The sequence below is a fragment of the Ambystoma mexicanum genome, chromosome 2p, assembly GCF_040938575.1.
Source record: "Ambystoma mexicanum isolate Mex_15411 chromosome 2p, UKY_AmexF1_1, whole genome shotgun sequence".
NCBI classification, from domain to species: Eukaryota; Metazoa; Chordata; class Amphibia; order Caudata; family Ambystomatidae; genus Ambystoma; species Ambystoma mexicanum.
The window spans coordinates 1,329,205,883-1,329,230,871 of NC_090923.1; the positions used below are offsets into that span (position 1 = coordinate 1,329,205,883).

Consider the following 24,989-nt stretch of genomic DNA (forward strand, 5'->3'; position numbering starts at 1 on the left):
CAGTGTGAGGCTTGACAGAGCTGGCACGGCGGTCTCAGGAGGAAATCTCTTGTCTGGTCCAGGTGGCTCCTTCTAGTCGATTACACATATACAAGGCCCTATTTACATGCCTTTTTGACATGTGATGCTAGCAATAGCAAGGTAGGTAAAGGGCACCAGCAGCAAGGAAGCGTTTCCCACTTGTGCAAGGACATAATCATGGTGCTACTATGCAATCTCGATTCCAGGCAGTGAACTGGACGAAAGGAAATAATTCTACCTATAGGAATAGAGGCAAGTGCACTTTGACATGCTTTAAAGAGTAAGACTTCCAGCTTGGCATTTTTAAAGGCAAAAACTCGAACCTGATTGGCGTCACTAGCCCGCCTGGAAGGGCACCATTCCTTTCAATTCATCTGGTTTCCACATCTAGTACCAGTGCTCTTCTACTTAGAGGCCAGAAGTATTCCTTCATAAGATTCGGAGAAATGTTCCACAAAATGGCCGACTGATTGTAGGAAATATAACCGGATCTCACCGACCCTCGTCTGTTGCCTCGCGCTACCAGCCTTAGCTTCTTCAAACCCTTTTAAAGAATATAGAAGCTGCACATACACCCATGTCACATAAACTACTTAAAAGATGCACCAAGCCTTCCTGTTGGCGCACTCCCTTGATAATCCTTCAGCCAGAGCAGCAATAACTCGTAATGAGGCTTTTTTTTTAACCTTGACTCGAGGATCTGGGCTTTTCCTATTGTTGACTTTGTTTATATCCAGCTCTGTCATCTTTCAACAGAAATGCTTACCACTACTGGGCCAAGCGCCCATTGTCAAGGTCGTTGTCCAAGCTCATTTCCTTTTCATGTCTTCAGTACGCCCTTAATAATAACCATTAATTTACGTACATTTTTCTCCCACACCTTTGGGTTTTGTCATGTGCCAGCTCCCCGTTCTCTTTGCTCCCCCACTTCCAGCACCCAGTGGGTTGGCTGTAAAGAAATCAAACCATTCAACTTACAACTCTATATGCAAACCGTTATTGACTGCTATTGTCGAATCCGCCTTCCGCTGTCTCATATAGTGGCAATTATTCGCAGCCATCCCAATGGTTCAAAGGAAGAGTGCAGGCCCCAACAAACCCCCAAATCTGGTTAATGGCCCTTATACAACACTTGTGTGTCAGGTCACCGTCACCATGGACCTTCAGAGGGCCGGGCTTCTCCACTCACCAATAGAAAAATCCAGTCGGGACCCCAAAACCACCAAAAACAACATAAGTAATCGACAATGACATTGTTTACATGGAAATATTTCTCCCAAACAAATTTTGGATTTGGGCAGAGGTTATGGTCTTTCATAATTTATTGGACGAGACAAGCACAGTGCCAGTAAAATACAACGTGTCATGTTCGTGCATTTATGGCACAAAAGCAGGGGTTGGGGGGGGCGTCTCTTGCTTCCTCCAGTAGATCCATGCAGTAAATCTGCCTGCATCTCTGCACGCATAGAATTTTCCCTGGATGGATACCCTGGGATCTCCATCGGTTCCAAATGCAAAAATCAGATGAATGCAACCCACCATGAACGTACGTGGCAGGTGGCATAACTGCTAGGGATCAACTTCCAGAGCACCAGTGGTCCAGGGATGAATATCGGTTTCTAAACCATCGATGAGCCCCACACTTCTAGTACACCAGAAGGAATCCAAACAGATTGGAAACACAAGCAAATTATAAGCCTACTTGTCCAATTTTGGTAACGTGGACGAAACGGTAGGCTTATCTCCAAAAAGTAATGGATCATTGGTTAGTTGCAATACAGCAAAAATACAATGATGGTCAAGGGTGCTGGGGGTGTTGGGCACCCGCAGGGTGTCCCGGCTCCACACTGCTATTCCTGCTTCTGTTTTCCTAGGGCACGCCTCCCGGCTTACAAAAGCTGCAAACCCACCCCGCAAGATGAAGCTCGCTGGTCAAGGGCACTGGGGGTGTTTGGCACCCATAGGGTGTCCCAGCTCCATACTGCTATTCCTGCTTCTGTTTTCCTAGGCCACGCCTCCCGGCCTACAAAAGCTATAAACCCACCCCTCAGGGTGAAGTCTACTGGTCAAGGGCACTGGGAGTGTTCCTCGAGGGACAGCACTTGCTAATCTCGCCAATCTCCTGTTACCGGAGGCCCATAGCCGACGCATTCAACCCTGCATCTGATTTTGCGGGATAAGGTGAGGAGCCGTAACCGGGGTCGGGGTGCTGTGTTGTGCCAGATCAGAGTTGTGCTGCCCTATCCTGCTGGTTGGCTGGCCCCTGCAACGATTCCCTGGCCTTCTGCAACTGCTGCAACCATCACCCCTCTCCACCCTCCCTGAACTCACCGGCTCACACGTGGCGTCGGTGACATCTAGTGATTGCTGGAAACAGAAATCGGAATTTGGAAATAAATTCCACTATGAAGAGGGTATTCCCCACTCCTCTCCTGCCTTCCTCTTCTTTGGGCATCCTCCTTGAGCCCAAGCGGGGGAAACAGAGGAGGAAAATCTTCACACTTAAGCCTAAACTCAGAACAGAGACATTGATGACGACACCTAGAGTGACTGAAGTCTGCCACGAGGTACATCCACCAAGCCCCCTATGATCACAGGTGATGCTTATAATTTAATTAAAGAAATTAGCAAGTTCCTGGGCAGTGCCCTGGAAACAGGGAGGGGGGTAAACCCATCTTCGCTTTTACCTCTAGTACAATGCCGCCGACAAGCCTCGGCAGCACTGAAAGAGGGACCCACGAGATGATGGTTCATGCTGGTGAGAATGGTGGTGAGTCCGATCCAGTCAACGCTGCCAGTAGTGCCCTCAGTGGAGGACCCCTGTTGGACTTGTGTGGCAAAGGAAGGGAGGATCGGGGCAACACTAAGATGGGAGGCCTAGACCAAGTGGCTTTTATTGCTGTACCCCCACTTGTGTCCCCCTCCTCTGTCATTCCCATCCCCATGCCAGATTTCCAAGAGAACTCCGTTATAGTGCGGCTCCCATTTTCTAGTACCACAGCTCTCGAGTAGGCATAGCCTCCAATCTTGCCGCACTTTACCCCCAGGGCACCAATGATGACCGCTTATTTACATCTGCATTCCTACCCGGGCCTTTGGTGGGGGAACAGTCGACTCATGAGGATACAAAAGTCCTCTTGCTCATGGAGCATAGTGGAGCCCCAGAATTTGTGGAGTTATTGGGATCAGTGATTGCGACTGAGTATGTGCCTGCACTAGGGTTTGCTAAGGCAGATGTTGAAAGGTTTTCGGGGTGACAAGCAGATTGACCTAAGCTGAGTAATAAACTCACCACTCTGCCTCCCAAGCAATCGATAGATGCACCTCCCCTATCCAAGACCCAGACCTGGCCCACGGTCGAGCTTGCAGTGTTGGTCGAGCTTGCAGCTATAAAAAGGTTCCTATTAGCTCTGATTAAACATGGAGGAATAGGGGATAGGGAAATAACGGGGGGTCCAACCCCCCAGCACAGGATTAGCCCCAGATGTCAGACTCCATAATCCCTATGAGGATCTTGAAACATGTACCAACACAGATTCCGGGACCATTGACAATCATGTTGGCCCTTGTCTGCCAACTAACAGGAATGCACCCCAGGGCTTTAACCAGTCTGAGCGACATGCACCCATTCTAAGCCCAAAGTATACCAGGGAGCAACCAGCCCGACAGCATGCTTCAACGGACTCTAACGAGCCCCCCCAAGTTCAATACTCTGCATATAAATACTCCTGGTGCCCCAACTAATGGAAGAAACTGTGACTTTTCTCATGGTTCCACCTCAGTCCACCACAGTGCTTCTCGATGGGAGGCCACAGTTGGTCTCATTAACAGCAACAACTTTGGGAGGCAAGGGAAGGGCATTGTATTTATGCATGGGTTACCGAAGCTGCACCATAATCAAAGAGAACCTTAGGGATGCACTCTTGAATAAATGTCTGCACAAGAGGCTGCTCATTTGTAAAACAAGATGCCATTATGAGCTGCCACAGACTGCGCCATGAGGGCGATCCCTATAGTGACACTGTGAAACTAGAATTCAGGGATTGGCGAACAGCCAATGGGGTTCTGGACAGTAACATTGAGCCCCCTGAAAATAACTTCCACATTTTTGCTCTCACGGGTGCCAATTTAATCCCTTTGGGTAATAGATATACGGATCACTAGTTTGGCAAACAGCCCGAATGATCCTTACCGTCTAAGCCTCTCTGAAAGTGGGTATTTGGTCCAATTCTCGAATTGATCACTTCTTGTGCCTTTATGTAACTTATCAGTTGTTGAATTATACTAAGATGTACTTTGATGGCCAACGGCCGAATATAGTTATTATGATGATGACAATGATTACCCAATACTAAAAGGGACTGTCCAGTCAAGCTTCTATAAAAATATCTACTTTATTATTATCAAAACAGACAGATCTAGCACAATATGAAATACAACCCACCCTGTAAAGGAATGCAGAGGACAGACAGTTTCAAGAAGGAAAAGGGAGGAACTCTTGATCCTGACAGGAGGGTATTCGGTGTGGTAAATAATCGCAACAGTTCAAGGTTAATTGGCTTCAGCACAAAGGGAGCAATGGGCCGTACATAAATGTCACTAGTGGCCTTCAGAGAAGGACCAGGGCATCAGAACCACAGTGTACCTTGTGCGTGTAGAAGTTCTTAGTGCTCGACAGGATCGAGTCGGTTTCAGGGTGCTTTGCAGCTCCTGCGACAGAATTCAAGATGGGAGACAGCTGCGAGTATCAGGCGGTGGGCAGGATCAGGGTCAGGAATAGTTATCTCAGTGCTGGTTGGCGGGTCTGAATCACTGGTAGAGGCATCTCGGACGACGTTTGTGACTGCGGCGTGACAACAGTGATTGGTGCAGTCGGTTGCAGCTTGAGGGGCTTGGCTAGCTCAACTGGCTCAAAAATGTCCTTTAAGGTGGACGCTGGTTGATGCTTGTCGATGCACTCATCTTAGCTTCTTCACTGGGCTCATGTCATCATTTAAGGCAGACAGCCCAAAGCTGTGGAGAGTGTTGCAGGCAAAGGCCTTGTCCTTGGTTTGGTTCAGAGATGCTCTGGCACTTCCCACATAGGAAGCTTGCTTGCTGAGCCTAGCAGGGCACGCTGTGTGCTGGCTGGGTACCTGTTCTGGAGCTGCTGGAGAATCATCTGGATTCAAGATCTCCCTCTGTTCCCTGGGAGACGTTTAGGAGAGGGATATTGCTTCCCTCTTTGGAAATCCTGGCCTTCCTTCACTGGCGGAAGCTGTAAGGCAGACTGTACCTTCAGCCAGGGCCCAAATGAGTTATTCTTGTTACTCCTTGTGAAGTCTTCAGATGATCTGCCAAAAGAGGGGCTGGACCCCGTTTTAAAGCCAAATGGGCCCCATGATTGGTGTAGGCTAATCCTACCTTAATGAATAAATACTGGTTACCCACCAACAATCTCCTGTATGCGTGAGGTCATAACCAGAGTGCTTTGCAACAGAAAAGGTAAAGAGGTGAAAACATGTAATACTAAATACCACCCATCTTCCTGTCTGTTGTGAATCAAATTGTTTCTCTGGTTAATTGAGCTCTCTGTGGTTCCTGATTAAAGCGGCAGATCTGCCTTGAAGCTGTGGCGGGACCAGACTTTAGGTCCCTGGCAAACCACACACTCGTACCTTCTGAATGGGGTCGACCTTCGGAGATGATTACTCTACATACATAGTCCCAGACATGGCAAGTCACTGTCCTTGATACTGAGAGGAGGGAGCTGGCTTCAGATTGATACAGTGCATATCAAAGGTTGTTGGGGTTTTCCTGTCTTTCGTTAGTCTTTAGATTAAGTCTTCTGTGGGCTTGCTTAAATTAACTCGGATAGGTATGCAAAGCTGCCACCAGCAGGTAACAAAGGACAGGGTGGATCCATAGAGCCTTTCTTAGTTAATCAGGCTTAGTTAATTAGGCTGGCCATGGCAGGAGGAAGGTTTTACCATCCCCTTCTGAGATGCCGTGATGTACTCTTGGATGTCATATCCCAACTAAATATGACAGGGGGGATGGCGCCTCCAGGCTGTGTCCACCCAGAGTAAACAGGTCTATGTGTATGTCGTGCAGTGAGCATAAGAAAATGTGTGCGGATTAGCCCCACACATTTTCCGGAGGTTGATCGACCATCATTCAATTTCATTAAACATTTCAAAAAAGCTCAGGCAAGCCCACACCCACCGTGCAGATGGTCGAATTCCTCGCAATTACCGGTTGTATTTGCTAACGGGTGTAATTGGTCACCTATATATCTGTGCCATAGTTAAACCTATGACCAGAAATTATCGCAATAACATGGAAGGGCCTATTGTTAGCAGCTTAGAGTGGATATTTGAAAATCCTGCCTATATTGTACTGATCTGTGAGTCAATAAGCCCCACCACTGATAACAGTGACATGCTTCCATTTCAAAGATAAGGTACATTTGCTTCCTTTAAAAAAAAATATTTTGTTAAGGTTTTTCTTTTAATTATGTAAGCAAACAAACATCCAAGTATCTCGGAAGAAGGAGAAAAAGCGCATGGCCAAAGGGTGATAAGTACAGTAGAAGGCTAAAAAGCTGTATACATGAAACAGTACATGGCGTACACAACCTAATAGAAAGAGTTCTAAGCATACATTCTACTAAATAATTGTTATGAGCCACATGCTTTTTTGTGAAAATGTGCATACAAAGCATACAGGAGGGCCTATGGGCATAAGAACGGAAATGTTTTAATGTCGAAGGTAAGGTGGAATGCCATGTGGAAATTATGGATCGCAGGTGGTTTGACGTAACTGTGGGGTCCTGCCCCAGTGTGGCCATCTAATGAAATGAATCTAGACATCACAGTATATTTCCAAGATATTCAACCGGATCCCTCCAAATATATATAATTTTGTTTTCTGAGTTGAATCAGTCCTTCTCTAAATTTGCCTGATATGATCAATCAGACCGACAACTATCTCACAGTGGTGTCTCCGGGATTTCCAAAAGTGTCGGACCTCCATTTTCCACCAAGGGTTGTCTCCTAAGGCACATTGTTATCGAAAGAAAAAACTTCTGAGCAGGTAGTATGTTCCAAGACGTAAAAAAGAGCACATCTTCTCCTCTTTCCATGACACAATTTATTCTGTTGAAAACATAACTCCAAAATGGTTGGAAATCTAAATGTCTGCCACCTTGCCGCAATATGACGGTATTCTCCCTTGGAATTGATGGCTATATCTCTTGGCCCTGGGGCCATTTTTTCAATTTGTTCAATGAAAGTGGCAAGAGGTAATGAAAGTAGCAATATTGATAATGTCTTGCATTATTTTATCTCAAATCAAATCACGGCAGTAAGAGAATGCACATTTGTTTTCCATTATCTGTTTATTGGCAATTTTCAATGGTGTCGAACACAGAGAGGGACACGGAGGAATTGGATTTTAAAAGTGCTGTATTGTTTTCGATCAAATACATCAATTCAAGTGTACAAACTGACGCTAAACGCCCAGACACAGATATGCTCACCTTTCCCTTATCGGAGATCTCAAGGCGCTTTTTGTCTCATCCTGACAGGGTAGGATGTATGGCTTCATAGTCCCTCACTATACCAAACATAAGCATAAAGGAAAACCCAGAAGTATTTTTGAATATGACGACCGGCGGGTGCCATGCTTAACAATTAAAAAAGGCCAGACTTAGATCTTAGTCAAGATCCCTACAGGAATACCAATGATATAGCTCCTATTTTCCTCCAAATGTACATGAATGATCCACCCATCGATCGCCTAACCTTGACTATCACACAATGTATGCACTTGTAAGTGTATGTTGGTGATGTATGAGTGTGTAATTTCTGGTATTAATGCATTGTTGTCAAGTTCACTGGGGTGATTTAGGAGAACAATGTTTGGGTCATTCATGTACATTTGGAAAATAGCAGCCATTTTGTACATGTCAGAGATGTGAAATTTGCTGTATTGTATATTATTAAATGACATTTGTTGAAATGTAGTGATGTGTTGTATAACGCTCCTTTTTTTTCCTCACAGTAAATCATGTTATTGATATTACTGTATGAATGTTGACTTCAATCTAAGGACTAACTTTTTTGATTGATAGTCACTCAACCTACCAGCCAAAGTAAAAGATTGGATTTTTTCACATTTTCTGTTATTGTGGCAACACCCTTCCTCCCCTGCGCAGAACCTGTCAATTACCAATATTAAGTAATGTCTCAGGGACAGACCTGGGTGAGAGCTACCACTGGCCACCCCTAGCCCCCCACACCTCAGGCCATGCCCCACTCAGACAGACCTCACTGACATTACATCTGTGTGTTTAGAAATGTGTTCAAAGGAGAATTAGGATACGTCTGGAAGACATTCGAAGGGTAAGGTAATGGACGCAAAGTTATAGATTGCTCCTAACGTGGATGATTGATAGGTCCCAGCTCCTTGAACCCCAGCAACGGCTTTTAATTCCTTATCAACAAATTCTTAATTATAAACACTGCCGTCGGGTCTCGGATGCCACCTAAACCATCCGACTGACATGAAACTTGGGTTATAAGTGAAAATATAGTTTTATTAAAATCTATCAAAAAGATTGATCGCACAGAGCAGTCTTTCTAAATTGTACTGTCATGCCCTGGCCGCACACAAGTGCGAGCAGTGGCTCACAGGAACGTCAGTAGCAGGAAGAGCTGTGGCGGGAGAATAGGTACGTTTATGTGTGTGTAAGTGTGTGTTCATGTTTGTTTGTGAGTGTGTTTTGCGTGCTTGTGAGTTTAGGGGGTCGGGGAATGCTTGGGTGGGTAGGGATGCAGGGGCAGATTTTAGACATCTCACCAGCGAGGGTGCAGGTGGGAGGGGGTCAAAGGGCTGTCATATATTTGCTTTTTGTGGGCCGCCGAAAATCGTCTGAAAAGAATCAGTCTTTTTGGTAGGAACCCAACAAAAAGTTAAAATATAGAAGCAGCATGAATGGAGCAACTGGGAGCACCTTCTGACAACCATGATGGGAGATGAGCACTCACCTGGAATTTCTTTAGTAAATGTAAAACGTCTGTGACAATTGGCACGGGTGTGTGTTATGTTTGGTTGGTACAGCCCTCAGTCTCCGGATTAGCTATACCCAGGGTCTGGACTTCCAGTACTAATATGGAAAGCTTCAGGACGATTCCACTCCTTTAATTTAGTGGATCATGGTTATGCTCTTGTGCAACCATCAATTGCAGCAAATGCACCGTGTGCCACACTGAATCTTTTTCCCAATGGTTTGTGACCACGACGGTAGTGAATGGGCAGAATAAAAAGCTGTGAATTGTCCTGGCAAGCTGTATTTCTGACAGGAGCCAGTGCCTGTACCTGCAACGCTTGGATATGTGGGGATGGCCAGAGGTGGTGGAAGCTGGATATGTGGGGATGGCCAGAGGTGGTGGAAGCTGGATATGTGGGAATGGCCAGAGGTGGTGGAAGCTGGATATGTGGGGATGGCCAGAGGTGGTGGAAGCTGGATATGTGGGGATGGCCAGAGGTGGTGGAAGCTGAATATGTGGGAATGGCCAGAGGTGGTGGACGCTGGATATGTGGGAATGGCCAGAGGTGGTGGAAGCTGGATATGTGGGAATGGCCAGAGGTGGTGGAAGCTGGATATGTATGGATGGCCAGAGGTGGTGGAAGCTGGATGCGTGGGGATGGCCAGAGGTGGTGGAAGCTGGATGTGTGGGGATGGCCAGAGGTGGTGGAAGCTGAATATGTGGGAATGGCCAGAGGTGGTGGAAGCTGGATATGTATGGATGGCCAGAGGTGGTGGAAGCTGGATATGTATGGATGGCCAGAGGTGGTGGAAGCTGGATATGTGGGAATGGCCAGAGGTGGTGGACGCTGGATATGTGGGAATGGCCAGAGGTGGTGGACGCTGGATATGTGGGAATGGCCAGAGGTGGTGGAAGCTGGATATGTGGGAATGGCCAGAGGTGGTGGAAGCTGGATATGTGGGAATGGCCAGAGGTGATGGACGCTGGATATGTGGGAATGGCCAGAGGTGGTGAACGCTGGATATGTGGGAATGGCCAGAGGTGGTGGAAGCTGGATATGTGGGAATGGCCAGAGGTGGTGGAAGCTGGATATGTATGGATGGCCAGAGGTGGTGGAAGCTGGATGCGTGGGGATGGCCAGAGGTGGTGGAAGCTGGATGTGTGGGGATGGCCAGAGGTGGTGGAAGATGAATATGTGGGAATGGCCAGAGGTGGTGGAAGCTGGATATGTGGGAATGGCCAGAGGTGGTGGAAGCTGGATATGTATGGATGGCCAGAGGTGGGGTGGAAGCTGGATATGTGGGAATGGCCAGAGGTGGTGGAAGCTGGATATGTGAGAATGGCCAGAGGTGGTGGAAGCTAGATGAAGGAAGGACAGAACCATTGAAGGGAGAGAAGAAGGGAAGGTGCAGATGGCAGCAGGCAAGGACGTGTCATTCTGATATCGGTGTGGTCCTGGGGTCCAACTTCACCAAACCTTTAGTATCCCATATCCACCAGATGGCTTGGCGGTGGTGCATCATGCACGTGAAATACAGAGATATGTATTTGGTGTGGTGGCCTTCACATCATAGACCAGATTCCATTCTCTACCTCAGAGAAATTTGATCTTTGGCTTATGCACATCGCCAGGCACTAAGAATTTTGTGGCCAATATAATCCTGTATATTGTGTACATCACATTTTTAGAAAAGTCATTTTCAGCCACGCTGTATGAGCTCTATAATGTGTTATCTAATCTCCAGACCGCGTATGTACAGGGATATTTTTCTGTGCCACTTTCATGACTAATCAGGTGTTCCGGGGCAACAATATATGAAGATCAGAGCTCAAGAGCCGAGTCAAAAACAGCGAGAACATTGAATTAATGAAATGCAGGAATTGTGCAGGTGGTAAATTCAGGTGATGTGAAATCAACATCTGCTCTCATTGTTCGCCGACACATTCTTAGATGATTCCGCTTATACTTCCGAAGTCATGCATGCACTGTCAGTCATAGGAGGGAAACATAGGCCACAGAAGGCCACCATCCTTTGAATGTTGGTTCTGCAAAGGGCTGTCCCCATCAATCCATGAATAATGGAATCCAGTCTGGTTCTTCACAATACCCAACTATCGTGCAAATGTGTCCACTAAAATTCATCAAATGTACATTTTGACGGTGTATGCGCATTATGGCAATAGTGAGCTCCTGGCTGCATTTAAGAACTGAGTAAATGGATGAACCGAGCTCATCTTCTTGAAGATGAATGATAAGTATGCTCCAGTTCTAAAATATAGGTGCAGACCTCCAAAGACATGGGCCTCATAAGGAGTTTTCCGGTATGGAAATAAGGGTGCTGGTAGCAACATACCAGCACCCTTTTTGGATCGGCAAACGGCAAGTCTGCCACTAGGGGCCAAGGCACTCCCGGCAGGCCTGACCTGCTGGGTATTCAGGCCTCTACCGGCAGACTTCTCACTGAAGTACCAGCACCGTTAGTAACGCGACGTGTTCATGAGGCCTATATAATTTCTTGAGGCACAGGTCTGCAGGCAGAACCAGGGTACTAGCCGTCCACATGTATCAACACAAAAGCAAAGCTATCTTGCCTTTTTCCTGCTCTCCCCACTAACCTAGCTCACCCACTCTCTTTCACAACCGCCAAAGTGGCCGGAGTCCACGGCAGCAGTGCACGGTATAAACCCTAATAACATAACGTAGAAAAACTAGACCATCCCTTCTCTATTGTTTGCACAATGAAAATCCAAAATGGCTTTTAAGTGGGTCAATATGTCTTGCTGATCATTGATTTCTGTCACCGGTCGAAAAGCATCTTGTTTCTGCAAGATTGTTATGCACCAAAGCAAGGATACCAGCTATAATTTGCATGAAGCAATTCCTCTCATGCAATCAGAGAAAGGGTGAATTGATGCTCATAATTGGAACCAAACCAATTCAATAGCTTTATTCGGCTGACAAACCTTTGGCATACATTCAAGTTAACAGTTATATACATCAAACACATATTAAATTAGATAAACGTATATTATAAAATATAGTAAAAACTAAGCAAGGAGCCCTGCTACAGGTTTTAGTGCATCTTCATCTGATATTGCTTTGATGAGGAGAGCACGCTCGCAGCCTCTTTGTTAAGAACAGTTCCCATATATCTGTGCCTTAATAACCAAGCTTGATGCACATACTTTTCAGATATGAAAACAACTTTCCTATCAATGGAACACATTAAAAAAAATGCATAGCTTCCTAAATACAACAATCCCCTTGCACATTAAATAGTGGATTCAGATACAATCTCCTTAGATCCAAAGTGACAGGGCAAATTAGCATGTAATGTGTTAATGTTTCATTGGGCAAACCACACAATGGGCATAGACCGAATCCCAGGGTTGTCCTTGAGCGTGTATACCATGCTGTATGCAGTATCCCCAACCTCATTGTCACATACAAAGAGCGCTCATAAGGAGGGTGGATTTCGTCCAGCAGGCTCAGTGAGTTTCGCATCTTTTCAATGCATAGAAACTCTGAAGCGTTCTTCAAAGAAGCTCACTCCACTTCCAGCTTTTCCATGGTTCGGAACCATCTGAGATGTGCTGAGATATATATTTTTTTAATATGGACAGTGATGGGAGATTTCAGATTTTGCAGATATGACTTTGGGTTTAAATGTAAGGGGGTCTGGGGCTAATCTACATCCCAAGTGCCAAGAGGAAAGCAGAGATATCATCCTGCTAACTTCATCCTGCTTTTTGTGATTCCCTTATCCTCAGGAAGATGCAGCCTACCCGAGAGAGGTGAAGGGGTCACAGAATCTACTAACAGTACGCAAGATCTCCGTCTCCAGAATGCACTCGCTACCCAACGACAGCTACATGTTTCGCCCGGTGATGCCGGCCAAGGCTCCATACCCCTTGCACGAAGTGGATACCTACGAGGAGACTTCACCGACAGGTAAGAGATAGATTGAAGTTTGGATTTGCCAGAAGGATATCGACACAAATACTCAGCCATTAGGGTGGAGCTTCATGAACTAGCTCTGAGACAATAGATCTTCAGATCATGTTAGTCCATTCCTTACAATCACTGAGTTTATGGGTGAAATTCCACCTTATCATGTACAATTGGCAACTGGGACCAGAATACTACAGACATGGCTTTTCATCCTGACATCTGACCCGCTACTCAAAATGTCTGCCAGCTATGATGTTGTGCAAGAACAGAAAGCTGATGGGTACATTCAGTGAAATGCGGCCTACCTATGCACAATGATATGAGTGGCACTAATGAGCGAGTAGTCAGAAGAGCTTGGATTACAATATTCTAATAAACTGCATTGTTATGTTATTGAATACTTATAATGTGCCCATCACCACTGCAGCAGTCTTACGAAGCCTAAACCTTGTCTGAGAGGTAGCGTATTGGGACCTTTGCAGGGGTGTCGCCAAACCTTAGCCTTTTGATCGTGAAGTGGAGGGTTGGGTGGAGATAACAAAGAGGGTTAGCCAAAAGATGAATAAATACAGACGGGCAAAGGCACGTGGGATGATATGATTGGTTATTTATAATGAGGGGGAGGAGATATGGTGGCGGGGATAGGGATGCATGTTTCATGAATCTGATTACTTATTGGTAAATATGGGAGAAAATGTAAGGAATGTTAATCCCGGTTTAAAACAAATACTTTACTGTGATTGCAATATCCAGACCAGACGATGCAGGGTACCAGATCTAGTTGGTGTGTGCTTGCATGATGGACTTGAGATGTGCTGAAGCGGGCCCATATATAAACATGCATGACTCCATTTTTTTCGGTCCCTTTTTTGAAAATGTTTTTTTACATTCTCTTTTCTCAACCATTTTACCCTTCGTGGAGGGCGTCCCCCATGCCCCTCTCAGCCACCATTCCCCACCACCCTGTACCCTTTACCCACAACAACAATGCACAGTTTGGAGGGGGAATTCTGAATTTGTTAATTACAAGCTCATTTCTGGATTTTTGGCTTTTTCTTCCCATTTGGAGGAATCTGTTCATAAAACAGGGATCCTCCCACTTTAGAGGGGGGGGATTGGGACCCAAGGAGAGTTATTGTTCCTCTTTGTGCATGATTTTACTCAATGATGCTTGCATTGTAGGAAAACAGGTGTAAATAAGTAGTACTTTGTTTAATTCATATTCCTATAATTGAAAACTCTGAATTAAAAATAAATGTGTAAGTAATCAAAAGGGTCTACAAGGACGATATCAATTTAAAATATAGAATGATTGCATTTAAGGACTGCAGTAGGGTCTTTCCTCAGCCACAACCATGTATGCAGGGAAAAGGCAGAGTTTGTGCCTGTACACCAGTGACGCATAGTGGCCAATCAGAGCATGGATATTTACTACTGAGGATAAAGGAGGAAGCAAGGATGTTCATTTGCACTCCGCCAAATTCTCATTACTCAATGGTGCCACATCTGTGTCAAATAGCTGGTGGTTAAGGACTTACGTAGTGCTCTGAGATGGAGACGTGTCAAACTGTGACAGCACTACACGTATGCCGGAAGGAAGTAGTGTGAGAAACAGAATGTTCCTATTTCACTGTGCTTTTCCAGAAATGGAGGGTCTTGGTGTGTGCCACGTTAATGTATCTACAGGTGTGACTATATCTTGTGGCATGCACAATTTCATACTAAAGGCAAATGCCTGGCAAAGGTGAATAGCTGTGGTAAAGCGTTGTTGAACACGGTTTTGTTCTTTCTAGGTTCTGTGGCTTCTGTTCATTCCCAGACTGGGGAATCTGGATCACTACTGTGCGTCCCGATGGAGCGCTTACCTCTCGCCACTGCTTCCTGCCATCATGAACCTGCTGACCCGCCCAAGATTCCACCACCGCTCTCCGTTTCCAGGTCTCCTAGCCTTAACAGGTTTCTCCAGAGACAGGTAATGTATCAAGTGGCCAAATTGGGGGGGGGGTCTGGAACCAAAACCCCATGCGTTTTCTCTTGTACTACATCATTGCTTTCAATCATGAAATATTATGTTTATTTAAACAAAGATAATGTTTCACCACTCATCTATCCCCCTTGCCTCCCGCACATCATCTGCTCCTCTCCCACATCTCCTATCACTCTTTCCCTGGCCTCTGAAATTGACAAACCCTCTGGAACAAGTCGTTCTACATCGCTGACCACTTCGACTCTAATCACCCTCAATTTGCACTGCTTGCTATAACAGAAGCCTGGGTCTCTCCTTCATGACTCTGTTACAGAAGCAGATCTCCACACTGACGCTGCTCCTTTCTGACACTCCCCCTGACCTGTGGAAAAAGGTGCTAGTGTGGTGTTCCTTATCAATAATGCCCTCCACACTTCCCACATACCCTCTCTGACATCACCTATTCCTCTTTTAAATATGTCACTATTCAACTCCTCCCTCCTACTCCTCTGACTGTGTTGGCTCTCTATCGACCCCTTGCTTCTTTACCCATTTTATCCTTCTTCTTGAGTCACTTCCTACCGATATCCACATTGCATGCTGGGTGACTTTAACCTTCCCAATCCCACTGCAGCCACGTTCTTTGACCTTAACTCCGTTCTATCTGACCACTCCCTCTACCCGCTTCAAGACCAGCCTATTCACTTTGGTGGGAATTCTCTTGACCTTTACTTCCTCTCTAATTCACTGTCCTAATTTGACCTCCCCATTGACCACTCTCCCTCTGATCACTCCATAGTTCACATAAATATATTGGTCACTCCGCCCTCTACTCCCCGTCTCTCCTCTTCAATGTGTGAAAGGCAAATTAGGCAGGATTATCTTGCCCCTTACGATGTTGATGTGACAACCTCTCTCTCCTCTGTCTCTCGGTCCCCTCTCTCTCTCTCTCTCTCTCTCTCTCTCTCTCTTTCTCTCTCTCTCTCTCTCTCTTTGTCTCTCTCTCTCTCTCCACTAAACATGCCTCTTCTGTTGATTCTGCTTTTTCTGGCCTTCACTATGCACTTGTGAATCCCTTTGACTGACACTATCCTGCTCACACATTCACACCTTCTTTCCCTATCCTCAGCCCTGGATCACCTCTGAGATTCAGACCCGGAAAACAGAAATTTGCTAATACATACAACGCTGATGCAAATCACAGACCCCTAAGATATTCCTAGTGTACAAAAAGTCCCTTTCTGCTTTCACCTCTGTGCTCCTAATTCACAAACCTAATCTTCTGACACTACTGACAACTCCCCTCACCTCCTCGCTCTCCAGAACATCGGGTTTTGCAAATATGCTCTTGCCTAGATCGCCATTCTACGTGGAAAGTAAATCTTTATAAATCTCATGGATCCCTCAAACCTCTCCCTGTTGGCTTCCCCCAGGGATCAGTCCTTAGACCTCTGATCTTCAGCCTCTATACCTCTTCCATAGGTAGGCTTATCTTGTCCTTTGGCTTTCACTATAACCTATTTAGTGATGACACTTACATCTTTCTTTCTCCTTCCCTCCTTCGCCCCAGCCATCTTGGAACAGATTAACCACTGGCCCACTGCAATTCACAACTAGATGTCTCTCAGCTACCTGAGGCTGAACTCTTCAAACACTGAAGTCCTCTTTCTCTCAACTTCCAATGCCATCCCTTCCGTCTCCTATCTCCATCTTGCCTGCTCTTGTTGATCCCTCGCACATGGCTCGCAACATTGAGGTCCTATTTGATAGCAACCTATGAGTGCAACAATTCACCACTACCACTGCCTCTGATGCTCTTATTAACCTCCTCAACATTTGTAAATGTCTAGCATTTCTTACTAATCATTAAAGAAAACTCGAATCTCTACCTACTGCTCTTGCCTACATCTGGTCAATCCTCTCTACTCCTTCTTCCCCCTAGACAAAGTCCTCAACTTTGCTACCCATACTCTCTACAACCTACCCAGATCCTCCCACACTTCTACCTACTGATAAAACGCTGGTTGTCTCTCTGTGCACAAGCGCACCCTTTCCAAGTTCCTTCTCCTAGTTAATAAAGCTATTGCTGGTCTTGCTCATCAGGACCTGTCTGATTGTATATCTGTTTACTAACCATCTCGTTCCGTCTGTGCCTCCTCTGCACTCAACCTTACTGTCCCATGTCCCCCTGTGCCTTCTCTCACTTCCGCTCTTCCTCCCTGCTCACCCAGCTCTATTGGAACTGGCTGCCTATCACAATCAAAGCCTGTCCAACTATAAAACTTGTCAAAGCTTTGCTTAAACTTCACTTACTTGCTAAAGAGGGAGCTCCAGCTGGCATCTCCCCATCCTTCCGATCTGACCACACCACTCCCTCCAGTGATGTTGTAATGTAATTTTGGGTTATATGTGATTTTAACAAAGGAATAAGCGATGAATGCATTTGAACTAACCTAAAACAACAAAAACATATTTCAATTTTTATTTTTTATTTAGGGGTGGTCACTCCCAGCCCTCGTTTCCCTATGTTTAAAACCCCACCCCAACAGCTCCCCACCCATTTTAACCACTTACAGCACTGCCACATATATTCTTTTAACAGCATTTTTTATTTTTTCGTTGTTTTTTATTCGTTAAAATTTCATTCTTTGTTTTCAATTTGACAAAATCACTGCATACCATAATTTTGTATATTTATATAGCGCACATCTTTCGTTTGAAGCCTTTGACTCCTTAGGTTAATGTTACCTTTGTAAGTCAAACTTGCTCACAACTTGTTCTCATCTTTGTGAGATTGCACACAGAGGCGGCTCACGGGGCGATCGAGTGGCGTGGTGGCACAGGGGCACTGCAAATAAAGGGCGCTGCTAGCACACACAATGTAAAGTGTCAGTCAATTACTTTTTCTATTAGCCAGCTCCAAGCTCCAGTCTGGCGTGGCAGCGGTGACGCACCAGCGTCTATTCAGGAAACACGCTGCACCCTACCATACTATCAAGAACAGCAGGGGGCTCGCACTAATTCTGTGGTTCTTGATTGAACAGCAGGGGGCTAGCACTAATTCTGTGGTTCTTGATTGAGCAGCTGGGGGCTGCAGCTGAGTAGTTTACATCATACATCTTTGGTTCACTGACAGGCGCAAATTTTACACCAAGTTTATCTAATCTTGTTAATCAGGAACAGGTTACTGAGGTGTAAATGGCACAGTTACAGCAGGTGTTGTGTTGTGGCAGCTTGCGTTCTTTTGAAAATCGACACCATTGCTGTTAGTACATTAGGGGGCGGGCGAACCCAAAAATCGTGCACAGGGCGCTGGTAGGCCTAGGGCCGGCACTGATTGTACAGGAACTTTTGGGGTTATGCCTCTGCCATTTGTAAATGTGTTATTGCAAGTAATTTCTGATCGCGATTGCCATCCATGTTTGTTCTTCAAATAAACACAAAACACAACTGCACACTTCGTCACTGTCCTATGTATGCCCCATTGCATTTTGGCAGCCAGCATGCCAGTATGCAGCCGCAAGCCTACCACTGGCCCCTGAAAATAATCCCCCACTCTGGATGGAGCCGTTTTTCGGGCAATCTCTACACTTTCAAATCTCGTCCCCATGGATCTCCCTCCATTTGGAGCCTCCCCTTCCCCGCCTCGAAATGGATTTCAGAAAAATATCCTAAAACCTTAAAATGCTCCTCTGGCAGCATTTGAGCACCAATATAACACTCCGGTTCACCCGTTCTCTGCACTTTGAAGGTGCCACCTATCAGGCAGCCTGAGCACGACACAAAAGCAAAAAACAAAAACAATAGAAATATGATATACTACAGGGACCATCATTTTCATTTCAGTAAATGAAGGAAGGCAGCTAACACTGTTGTGAATGTGCTAATCATATATATCCACCAAACTTAATTAAAAGGTGGTCTCAGACTGGCAGTGAGGCACGGCCCAGACTGTGCCCATTAAACTATTCTAATCTGTTTCTAACTAAGATCCTCATTGAACTGTTTACATGCCACTCGCTTATCCTGATGTCATAGATGCTGAAAACTTTTTGCGAGGATCAAGTGTTCCCTGTTGCTGGCATCTCTACATGCCACAATGCTTCCCTACAGGGCCGGATTGGCCGAAATCGTCCCTGGGGGGTGGGGGCCAGTTTCTGGCCATGCCTGGGCCGGTTTGGAAGAAGAAAAAATATTCAAAAAATATATATTTTTTCAAAAATATGTTTTTTTTCTCAAAAAAGCCTTTCATTCTTCTTAGGTTGATAAATGAGTACCAACACAGGTTGGGTGATATCGTATGCATATTTGTTCTATAAAAAAGAGCTTAAGCGTAAGTGCTATACAATAACATATTATCATTTGGCCTTGGACATCTGCTTGGGTGTACTTAGGAACAATCCTATTTGATGTCACTTCCTGTTTTGACAAGGGATGAAAGGTCGTGTTTCATCGCTTCCCGGGATGTCACTTTGGGGTGGGGTCAAATGACATCACTTCCTGTGATGTCATCAGAGCTTAAGGGTGGTGAGGCAAAGGGTGGGCCACTTTTTTCAGGCGAGGGGTGGGCCACCTTTTTTGGGGTGACCGGGCCTATTTCTTCTCCCAGTCCGCCCCTGCTTCCCTAACCAAAAAGTGCAGACATTCTTGGCTATCAGCAACGTTTTCCTTCTTCTCTGGTTGTTTGGGGATTTCTCATTTGAACCTCATCTTGCTTCCGTACTTATTCTTGTTATCGTACACCCACATTCTCTCCAGGACGCTACTTGTCTTCATCTCGAGTTTTTCATTTAATCCTCACCCCTTGCTAATCTCTCCTGCATTCTTACGGCTAGAAAAAAAAACACATCATGGCTAAAACCTGCCCAGTTACTTCTAATCATATGAAACGAAGAAGCATGGTCTTTGCACTTGACAATTTAACATACTTACAATTTAGTATGTATCAAGTTACTACGGCTGGAGTAAGTCAGTCTTAACCAACCCTTCTGGGAGTCCTAGTGTAGGCTGAATCACGAAAACGGTCCGAAGGCGTTGGTGTTGCCTTTAGACAAAACACATGTGTACAGTATTTCCATGTATTTTTCTGGACTGTTCAGTCTGATACCGCTATTTATTTATTTTTTTAACATTTTGTAGAACAATATTTTTTTTTCTTTTTTTACAGTTATGTATAGAGGATATCATAACAAACTTTGATGAACAGTTATGTATTAAAAAACATGAAAACATAAAGTAATAAACCACACATGCATTTGCTCTACACTTCAGTTACTTCCAACCAGCATTTGATTAACTGAATGAAAGATCTGGTTTCTGATCAAGGGGTTGGATAATTGGTGGTAGCCAAAAGTGCCAACATTCTAATTAAGGGCTGGAGTCACTAATCTTATCATAAATCATCAAAAATATTTTAATCTGATTGTTGTGACAAAATAACCCAGCTGCTTGGCAGCCTGGTGGCCAGAGTAGATAACATTTACATATGTCAGTAAAAAATTGTACATCTTTCTATGTACTTGCAATAAGTCCATCTGCAGAGAATGAACAAGTCTGAACAACCTGTTCGTTGGGATGGTGCCCACTCAGAAGGGCCTACATTCACATTCAGCTGTCTGCGCCGTGCCAGAGGAGAACTACACATTTACATGGCAGTCTGATCCTACCCACCAGGAAACCCCAGCAACACAATGGCAGCCACCTCTCATTTGAACAAGAGTATCCACAGCAACCTGAGACCCATGCCTCCACCTAGTTGGGCAGAACGGAAACATTTGTGATGATAATGGTTTGGTAGTGGTTTCTCAAATAAGATTATGTTAGACAAATCAGTTCAAAGAGACAGATAAATGAAGATTCTTTTTGTGTGCAGAATTGTAAAAAAGATTACACAATGTTCTCTAACAGTGTCTTTTCTTTTTGCAGGAGGCAATTCGTAGTGATTCAATTGATCACCAGATGTCTGGCTCCAAGGACAGTCTTCAGGTGGAATCCAGTGACGCCCTTCATTTGAGGATACCATCCCCAAACAAACTGGCTCCTCCCTTAATGTGCACTCCTGCCCCTTCTCCTCAGGGCACTCCACAATCTTCTCCCTTGCTCTCAGCCCACAGTAGACGCTCAAGTGTCCGCACTCGAAAGCACGTGTACAGCCAGCACAGTATTCCCAGCCGTCCTTCCAGTAGGAACAGTGAACAGAGTGATCATGAGGACTCGCTGTTTGAATCCTCCGACTTGGCTGATGAGGAAGTCAGGAATATAAACAGCTCAGCGGAAGACTGGAGAGGGCAGTCAGAAGTTAGAAGCCACTCTGTGTCTCCTTTCATCTGCCCAAGTTCACCTCCAGCTGTTATCCTGAAGAGCTGCAATAGCACAACCAACCTAGCCGGGTGCGACAGCAAAGAGAAAGACTTGAAGAAGTTCTACAGTATTGATACTCATGGGTTCTTGGCAAAACCCACCTGGGCCGATGACCAAAGAAGGCACTCAATCGAGATCTGCCCATCCATTGATGATGGAGATTCCTGTTTTGAACAGTCCATGGACGAGAAAGAATCTCTTCCCGTCCACATGCATTCAGATCCCGAGTATCTCCATGGCGTACGGAGGAAGAAGAAGATGAGCCCTCCTTGCATTTCAATAGAGCCTCCCATGGAGGATGACAATGGCACGGCTGCCCGTACCAAAGTGTCGGAGAGCAACATGATGTTGCGGAGGAGGACTCCATCTTGTGAATCTGCTCCCTACAGGGACTCCTTGGACTTTGGAGATAACCAACCTGCTGACCAGACTTCGAAAACAGATTGGCGGGGTCAGCTGCCCTGCCGAGGGGAACATCTGACACTGCCTAGCTACTCCTTTGACCAGGCAGACACAAATTCCCAAAGCAGCCTCCCAAATATATATTGCGACAGTGGCCAGTCGACAACCTGTTCGGTGGGCTCAACAGATTCCAGGCCGAGTACTGTGGCACTAGAACTGAAAGCAGACCACCTACAAACTCACTGCGAGAATCTTGAGCAAAACATTGAGACAATAAGCATTCGGATTCCTAAGAGCCCAGTGCAGCGGCATGTACTTGTCCGAATGGCTAACACGACAGACGACGATGTTGACAAACCAGTATAGCTTTTAGAAAGTCAGGTGCTGACATTATAGTTGTTTTTTAAGGAGACCGAAGAATGGAAGGGTTTGATAATAATCCGCTTTCCATGGCCTACTGTTCCAGTCACTGTTCAGAGTGCGGTGGGTTGGCACCAAGAAACTGCAATGGGAATTATGCAAACACACGGTACGGACTCTGTTAGTGTGTTTATTTTTTCTAAACGGGCGCACATTTAGCTTCCCACATAGCCTCAATCACATTGATTCAGGTCACTGTTTTTTTTTTTTTTTTTTCCGTTTTCCTTTTTTGTAATTTTTTTTTTTATTGGAGCACCTTTTATTGTGTGGACCGCACAATATGTAGAAGTGCCAGAGAAGACATGATCTGTACATTGTCTGTATATCAGCAGTATATATAAAAAATAGAAATAACATATTTGTGGGTCCTTGAGGGGAGGCAAACTTCCGAATGGAGATAACCTTTTGTCTTCATAATGCACATATTTTTCTATAGGGTTTGAATGTTTTGCACACGTCTAATTGAAAACAGTGGTTGCTCAGCGGTTAGCCCTCAATGTCCCTTTATTTGTTAAGGCTTCCAACAAGTACCTCTGGTTCCCGGCTTGCTCACACTGTCCCGCTGAGCGTGTGTCTATATCTCCCGTCACCTTGATGATTGAGCGTACCCTCTTTATGAAGAGCGCGTGTCTATATCTCCCGTCACCTTGGTGATTGAGCGTACCCTCTTTATGAAGAGCGCGTGTCTATATCTCCCGTCACCTTGGTGATTGAGCGTACTCTCTTTATGAAGATAACCAAATCACTACTGAACCTTTGCAAGTGCAATAAGTTATCATTTCTTACTACTGTCCTCTCTTATTTTTTTAATTGGGATTGTTTGCCAGAGTTTGTTTTAAATGTTGCAATAATATGCCGTAATGTACTCTAAAAAAGTTTTGTAAGGAAAAGCTAGGGATACAGAAGAAAAGGAACCAGGATATTGTTCATGACATGTGTTTGGTTTCCCGCAGCCAAGGAGTGAGTAATTTATGACCTGGCGTAGAGGATCAAGCTTTGTTTTAGATAGAACTCTCTGTGAGTCTTTCGATAACCATGTTTTGTGCTCTGTAGCGTTGGGCGCCCCCACCATGAGGTGCCATCTTCTGCCTTCCTTTCTTCCTGTGCCTTTGTTTTGTTTTCACCGGCAGATTTGAATCAAGAATGGGGCAGCTCCTCTGACTGGACTGTGCAGGATTGTCAGGAACTGTGAGTGTGTGCCCCACTGTGGTGCCACACACAGAATCGGAAACCAGAGGAGATATGGTCTTGGTACCGCGATACACTGACCCGCTTGTATCAGATGCTCTGCCACATGATTGCTGTCACGTGCTGTCACAGCAGTTTGCATTTTCAAATGTCTCCTGGAGGAAACGTCATGAAATCTGTTAAAGGAGCACTGGAATGTGGAAATTCCAAAATGGCTGCCTTGTTGGCTCTATTCATCTCTTGATTTATTTTAGCTATGAGTGATACACTTTTAGCCTAGGACTAAACGGTCTGCACATCTTACCCACCAAGTCCTCGTTTTTAAGCACCTCCATTTGTTGGTCATTCTTCAGATGTTTAGTATGGATTTGTACTTTGAGCGTCCAGGCCTTTAGCAAATGCAATTTTCCCAAACCGGGAAAAAGTAGGATCTAGAAATCTAACGGTGGAGCTGACTGAAACAAAGGCACTTTCTGAAGCGTAAAGTGGCTGCCTCCCATCCAAAGTGCAATAGAATTCTAGACGAAAACAAGATGTGTTCTCATGTTTCCACGAAGTCTCCTTCACCACACTAACAAAAAATATATATATTTTTGGTAACACTGCTGTCACAAAAGACATCTACTAAGCTCACCATTTTATAATTCTGGCTCAGAGTTTTCCTGATTGTATATTGGAGCCCAAGAGCAAGATTGCACAACTTTTAAGTTTTGGGTCAAGCGGATCATGTACTCTGAAGATAATTCAAAGTCCCAGGCGAAAGTGCCATAAAATAGAGGTGAAGTGGCAAAATTCAATAAATGGAATTGCCGCTTAAATGTACTGTTGTTTAACAATAATTTTCCATCTTCATGCTGCTTCGTTTTGGAATTAAAGTGCAGATGTGGAGGTGGGCGGGGGGCAGAGAGCCTGAAATCCGAGGTGATCTGTTGTACTGTGGAAGATGCATCTTTTTAGTAACACACAAGGGCTGGGTACAGGCAGAGTGATGGAGACAATTAGCACCTCCTAGAAAGTAAACAGCAGAATTACATTTAGCACAATTAGCTGGAGATGTTGGCATTTTGCACATACAGGACAATTGTAAGCATTAAGCACATTGGGAGGGGGTTAGGGGTGGTCACATGTTTTCTCCAATCAGGTGATAACTGCGGGAATCTGTGCACCGCTCCAGACGCAACATCCTTGCATGCCTGGCTCAGCAGCTATCGTCGACTTCACACAGTTTTTGTTTTATTTTTGCTCATGGCGTACTTTTTTCTTCTTTCTGTTCCAAGTGCCCCAATGCTTCCATTTTGGCATGTCTCGCCGAGTACTTTTCGTCTCAACTCAGATCGGTCAATGAACCCAAAGAGAAATGTCCTTACTATTAAACCATTTTCCCTGACCATGTGTTAAAGGCAGGATACTAAATAAATTGTCCCTTTGGAAGATGGACTAAAGATTGAGGTGTCTTGGGGGTCTTCTTTCACTTCTCGAAACTGTGATCACACTACATACATGATACCCGCTTGAAAATGCGCTTTTTGCAACCTGTTGCTTGTTGTTCATCCGCAAAACGATTGCAGACAACTCAAGCGTGTCAAACTCAAAAGCAAAATGGTAACCTCCAGTGATTTAGGTGGAATGATAAATCGAGTGTGTTGAA

At 45.1% G+C, this 24,989-nt stretch overlaps 1 protein-coding gene across 4 annotated transcripts in view; it reads left to right on the forward strand.

The window, feature by feature from the left end:
- LOC138567460 (voltage-dependent T-type calcium channel subunit alpha-1H-like) overlaps window positions 1-24,787 on the forward strand; it is a 1,148,189-nt gene extending 1,123,402 nt beyond the window's left edge. For 3 of the 4 annotated variants that reach the window (XM_069645666.1, XM_069645670.1, XM_069645669.1), the window contains 3 exons: window positions 12,825-13,005; window positions 14,799-14,977; window positions 20,897-24,787. In XM_069645666.1, the coding sequence (XP_069501767.1) occupies window positions 12,825-13,005; window positions 14,799-14,977; window positions 20,897-22,099 (1,563 nt within the window). In that variant the 3' untranslated portion in view covers window positions 22,100-24,787. The remainder of the gene's footprint in view (window positions 1-12,824; window positions 13,006-14,798; window positions 14,978-20,896) is intronic. The other variant, XM_069645668.1, reaches the window with a different exon arrangement.
- The last annotated feature ends 202 nt before the right edge of the window (window positions 24,788-24,989 follow it).